The sequence below is a fragment of the Balaenoptera borealis genome (assembly GCF_965194805.1).
Source record: "Balaenoptera borealis genome assembly, chromosome: 11".
NCBI classification, from domain to species: Eukaryota; Metazoa; Chordata; class Mammalia; order Artiodactyla; family Balaenopteridae; genus Balaenoptera; species Balaenoptera borealis.
In genome coordinates this window covers 100,350,127-100,355,954 of record NC_138868.1, presented here as the reverse complement: position 1 = coordinate 100,355,954, position 5,828 = coordinate 100,350,127, and the positions used below count along the sequence as shown (strand labels likewise).

At 44.7% G+C, this 5,828-nt stretch overlaps 1 protein-coding gene across 6 annotated transcripts in view; it reads right to left on the bottom strand.

Moving 5' to 3' along the window:
* Positions 1 to 5,828, bottom strand: part of GRIK4 (glutamate ionotropic receptor kainate type subunit 4) — a 456,420-nt gene that overhangs the window by 19,028 nt on the left and 431,564 nt on the right. For all 6 annotated transcript variants that reach the window (XM_082339798.1, XM_082339799.1, XM_082339802.1 and 3 more), the window contains one exon: positions 3,353 to 3,471. In XM_082339798.1, the coding sequence (XP_082195924.1) occupies positions 3,353 to 3,471 (119 nt within the window). The remainder of the gene's footprint in view (positions 1 to 3,352; positions 3,472 to 5,828) is intronic.

Here is a 5,828-nt window from a genome sequence, read left to right as displayed (position 1 = left end):
CTGGAGGACACGAGGAGGTCACAGCCCGACCTCTCAGGACCAGCCCCCGAGGGTCCCCTGCGGGCTCGTTCGGGCGCGCGACTACGGTGCAGTGTTTCACAATTCTACCATCTTATACGTTTGAAGGCCTTTCAATCCACCTCACTTCCACCCGCTACTTAATATCCAAACATCCTCCATACCATCCGGCCAGCTGGTCGTCTCGTCTTTGAACAGCTTCAAAGACACTGATCTCACCATGTTGGGAAGGCGCCCCTACCATTTTTGCACATTACCCTTAAACGCTGCTTCCTTCTACTGACTTAATGCCTCTCCCTGAACTTTTCATCCATCCATCCCAGTTAAATTTGGACCTTGAAGCCGACTAAATAAATAATCCCTTTACCGCATGTCAGTCTTTCAAGCGTGTGAAAAAACAACCATGTCTCCATGAACATTCTGTTCTCAGGCCAAAGAGTCTCATTTCTTTTAATCAGCTGGTCATGGCTGGAGAGGCTGCGTTCTAACAATAACTATAATAACAAAAACAAGGCAATCTACTCCTGCAGCTCTGCCATCTCCTGATAAGAAACTCTTGGGTCCAGCTGTGTTTCAAAATATTTTGAATTTTGACAAGGTAATACAATGCACATAAAATATATTATGTATCACTTCCAGTGGGCTCTGGGGAAGACCCTATATTCAAACACATTAATATTTCTGTAGCAAAATGAATATACGTTCACACCAAGTGAGATAAAGACCATAAACATTAGCCTCATACAAGTCCAAGTCAAGGTTTGTCACCAAAAGCATTGGCATCCAACTTACAAAAAGCTTGGAACTTTCTGAGCTTTTGAGGTTTCAGAATTGTGGAGGAAGAATCTTGAACCTGTACCATGACTACTACTGTTATATCCATTTCACAGATGTGGAAATGGAGGCTCAGAGAAGTTAGATACCTTGCCAGAAATTACTCGACTAACAAATAGCTGACCCAGAATTTGAACCTAAAGCTACATACTGCAGAGCACATGCATGCTCTGCTTTCTTCTCTACTCTGTGCTGGAAAGGACACTTTCTCCCATTAGGAGGGGAGAGGAAGCTTTCTGTTCTCTCATGTTCTTTCTTCCAGTCTTCCCGTTCTATCAACAGGACAGTTGTTCTACCATAGTCAAATAGTTGATTTAGCCTTTACTCTTCTTTCTAGATGTTGGGAGAGCTTGAACTCCTCACTAAATTTTTCAAGGTACATCCAGACCACTGGCGAGCTCTTGGGAGAATAACCCAGCGTGCACAGATCCTCTACCTGAAGCAGCTACAGAGAAGTAGAACCCCCTAATGGAACACGGCCTGAGTTAGGACTTGAGACCTGGATTCTAGACCCAAGGTTGTTAATGAATAGCAGAAACTGTAGTCAAGTCACTTAACTTCTCTGTGCTTCTAATAATAATTACAACAAAAACACCACCACCTGCCTAATCTATTATATGTGACAAGAACATAAAGACATATATTGATATTTATTGACTGTCAACTAAGTATCAAACACTGTGCTTTGCAGTGGAGATACAGACACAAAGGACTCAGTCCTTACTTTCAGGCAGTGCAGTGTCTAGTAGCCAGGCTGATACGAAAATAATTGCCACAGAGTGTGAAAGTGCTCTATGTGCTGGTTACAGGGGTGGTGGAAAGGAGGAGGAATGAGCAACTTTCTGGTCCGGGGAAGAAGGCAGGAGAACTGTGGAAGGTTTCACAGGGACAGGAACGCCTGAACGAGGTCTTAGGAAGAGGTAAGAGCACCGCCATTTAAGGGATGGACAGAAGGAGAAAGCCAGTAACGCTGGAGAGGGAAGGAGGAGGGAAACCAAGAGAGCGTGGAGCAGGCAAGGCAAGGGAGGAGAGAGTTCTGGAAGGAGCGATCCACTTCATCAAGGGCCACACTGAGGTCCAATAAGGCCCAGTGGGTTCTCTTTTGGTTTTGTTCATGGGGAGGGGTCAGACCTCTCAGCCATGACCTTTCAGGGAAGGGGTGGGGAGGAGCCAGCTGCTGTGGCGTGAGGCCCGAATGGGAGGTGAGGACATGGAGAGAGAGGCAGTCGATCACCTGCGTTTGCAAGAGGAGAGGGGTAGGGCAACAGCAACATGGCTATTATTTGGAAATATGGAATAAACATGAGCATAGTTTTGGACTTGGGGGAGAGAGCAGGCAAAAAAGTAAATAAATAAAGGGGAGAAAAAGGATAATCCTAGAGGAGTTGAGGAAAGGTGGGAACAAGGCAGAGATGGAGGGATGACCAGAACATCTGCAGCAGTCCTGGGGGTGGCTCCAGCTGTGGGTAACTTTTTAGGTGGGTGTTTTAATTTGGGGCTGGTCACTCCTGAGTTCTGGGTGAGGCAGGAGGTAAAATTAGTCATGGAGGAGCAAAGGGATGTGAGGAGTGGGTGATGGCTTGGAAGTCCTACTGGGAAGTGGGAAAGAAGCTGAGCACAGAAAAGGAAAAGACTGGTCAGCAGTGTCGAATGGAGGCCCTACATGAGGCTGGACCGCATAGGTTTATAGGGGGTCTGTACTCTTCTGTACTGTTATCTACTGTTAGTAGCTGTCAATTACGGAAGGAGATTTTAGGACGATCAGGAGTTGGGAGATTGAGATAGAGGCCAATATACTTTAAAAACCAAACAGTGCAAGTAGCGTGTAATGATTTGTGCCCTGGAATGGAGGTAGAATGGGATAAAGTCGTCTTCCTTCTCTCAGACTCTTCCATCTGTGTGAAGTTTATATTAACCCAGTTTCTAAGCCACAGGTTTGGGAATTAAACTTATTCAAAATCCCTGAGAAGGAAGATGTCATTCTGAGCTCTCGTGAATTGGGATATCTCTAAACAGCTTTACCTGCAAGGCAAAAACATACTTAAGATGGAAGAGCCAAAGCCATCGTTTCCATTAGTAACCTGGTACTTTCACCTGTTTTTCCTTATGACACTACATCTTAAATCATAGTTGTGTAAGTCTTCGTTGTTCATAAAACATTTTTCACAGATTTATTTACTGGGCTGTTTCAAAGAAGAATCTGAAGCCCAGAGAGGTTACGTGCCCTTTCTGTGGCTGCAGAATTAGTAAGGGATGAAGTCTGAACCCGGAGCTCCTGCCCTGGAACTGGGATTCTTTCCCCTGTGCTGTCCCATGGGCGCCCCACCCTCCTGAGCTCCTGCCCTGGAACTAGGATTCTTTCCCCTGTGCTGTCCCATGGGCGCCCCACCCTCCTGTGGGATTTCACAAGTTCTGTCTGAAATGACCTTTGTCCCTGTGTGATCCTGTGAACTTGGCCCTGCTTGCCAATAATATAGGTCATACCCCTTAGAAGGTTTACCTCAGTCGCTTCTGAGTGTCGGAGAGTCCATAAAAACTCCAGCATAGCCATAAAAATGGCCACGATTAAGCCACAAATAAGAACCACAAAGATTCCACCAATATTCTCCATTCCCAGTCCTGTAAGAAAGTGAGAACAAACAAAAAATAGTGTAAAAGAGCTGGGAGACATAATCATTCTACCAAAAATGCTGAATGACCAGAACTTGAGTCTCGTAGACATTTTACACACATATTCCTTGAGATATAATTATTCTTTGGAAACAAAAATGCAGCATAGCTGGAGTAGAAGAGGGGAGGGGGCTCTAGATGCAAGTGGAGGAGATTGGTGAGAAGCTTTCTGGGGTGGGAGGGGCAGTCATTTTAAGAAAAGGGCTAAGGAAAATTTTGATTTAGCCTATAGAGACATGATAGCAAAATACCAGTAAATTCTAGCAGTTTCATAAAAATTTCATCAATCTTCCTAGTATTGTGTTTGCTTGATATAAAGCAACTGTCGTAACCAAACTATGGATAGAAAAAATTACATTTACTTAACTGTGTCAATATGTTACTAGTAGACTTGGAAAGTAAAACGTTTTATCCCAGGTGGTTCCCAAACCTGGCTGCCATCAGAACCACCTGGGAAGCTCATTAAAGGTATGGATTCCTAATCCTCACCCCAGACATATTGAATCCCTATCTCTGGAGATGGGGCCCAGGAATCTGTATTTTAAAATGCATCTCACAAGTGATTCTTTTCCAACCAGGCCTAAAATTTGTTTGCAAATTGGTATTTTGGGAAGCATTGTGTATGGCTAAGTTCCTTGAAGTTAGGCAGTTTCTGGTTGTAACCTCATTGCCAAGCATGATACCTGGCATATCATATATACTCAATCGGTATTTCTGGAATTATATGGTTGTGTCCAACACTGAGTTAGCTATGTAACTGGATGCTTTTTTTGGTACTAGAGAAACCCAAACATTAGGGGAGTGTCAGAAACACATGAAACCCTGATTCAAGAGGAACCACAATCATAAATCAAAAAGCATCTTTTATCCTGGAAAATGCCAAGAGGGTAGCTTATGTCCTGTGCTGTTGGAATGCCTGCACACTTGAGTGTTTGTGCAACCAGCAGTGCCTTCATGGGACACAGAGCTATGTCGGTGTCAGGGAAAGCCAGCTTCATACAACACTGAGATGAACCACGGATCAGAAGTAGACATCTGACACTGCTTCCTGCGCTTTGGAAAGCTGGAAAAATGGCCCTAGCTAGCCATTTTAAGATGCCTTGGGTTTTCTCTCACAAAGACTCAAATGGCTGTCTGTTGGTTTTTTGTTTTGTTTTGTTTTTAAAATAACACAGCCCGGCGCAGTGCCTGCCTACACCAATGATCTGCTACAATGGCTCCGAGGGCTCACATCATGAATGTACCCAATGGATTGTATACTCTGGTCTGCAGGTCCACACAGCCAACTCTTGGGTACCTGTGTGAGTAAACATCCTCTATTGTGAATAATCAAAAACAGGAGATGACTTAAAAACTCAGTTCTAAGGGAAGGCACACAGCGTTTGGAGTAGATTTCTACCCTCCAAGAGGAAGGTGCTTGGGCTTCATTTGATCACCTGCCCCCATAACCTGGGACCATTTGGGCAGAAGGTTTCTAACCATAGGAACATCCAGGGACAAAAGGGACATTTAAGGGGGAATGCACCAAGGACATAGCTGGGGTGTCCAGCCACAGCTTTAGGGGTGGTGAGAACTGGGTATTGGGACGTGCATCTGAGCATCATGGACAAACTAGTTTCTCCAGCCAGTCCACGTACAGAAAGGGCTCCCCGGTGAAGGGGAAGTGATGACTGGGATACCAAAGATGCCCACCTGTTCAGGTAAACAGAGCTCCAAGTGACTGGTGAGGTACCACAAGACTTTCCTGTCACCTTGGGATAGCTCTGCCTGATGTAGAAAAAGACTAGGATCCCCTTGAAGGGCTTCAACCTCCCCTCGTGTTTCTGCAGAGGTATTCTCCCCTCCTCGAGTCCAATTCTGCCATCTGGACTCTAGTGTTTCCCTGTCGCCCTCAGTCACCATTCCAGCCCTCCCCAATCTTTTCCTCTCTACTGACTCTTTCCCTCAGTGCACACACACACTCACATGTTTCCCTTCTTAAAGAAAAATACAAAATCCTTCTCCCTCCAGCTCTGTCTAGTGAATACCCTTGTCTTTCCTTCCTTCCCTAGGCAAGATTTTTGAAACTATCTATACCAGAACTATGTTAAGACAGCCCTTAAAACGCTTACATTTGGAGACCCATCCCACATGAAAGCAAGTAGGAGAAAATGCACCCACATCTTATGTTAAATGCATTTTTAAAATTTTGCTTCTGATGTGACGGAGTGGCAAGCAACAGTTAATGTTGTGATTTCTCAGCAGTCGTTGTTTATACAAGAGAATGTTTGCAAAAGGAGAAAAATCAAACCAAAAAAATTTGTTTC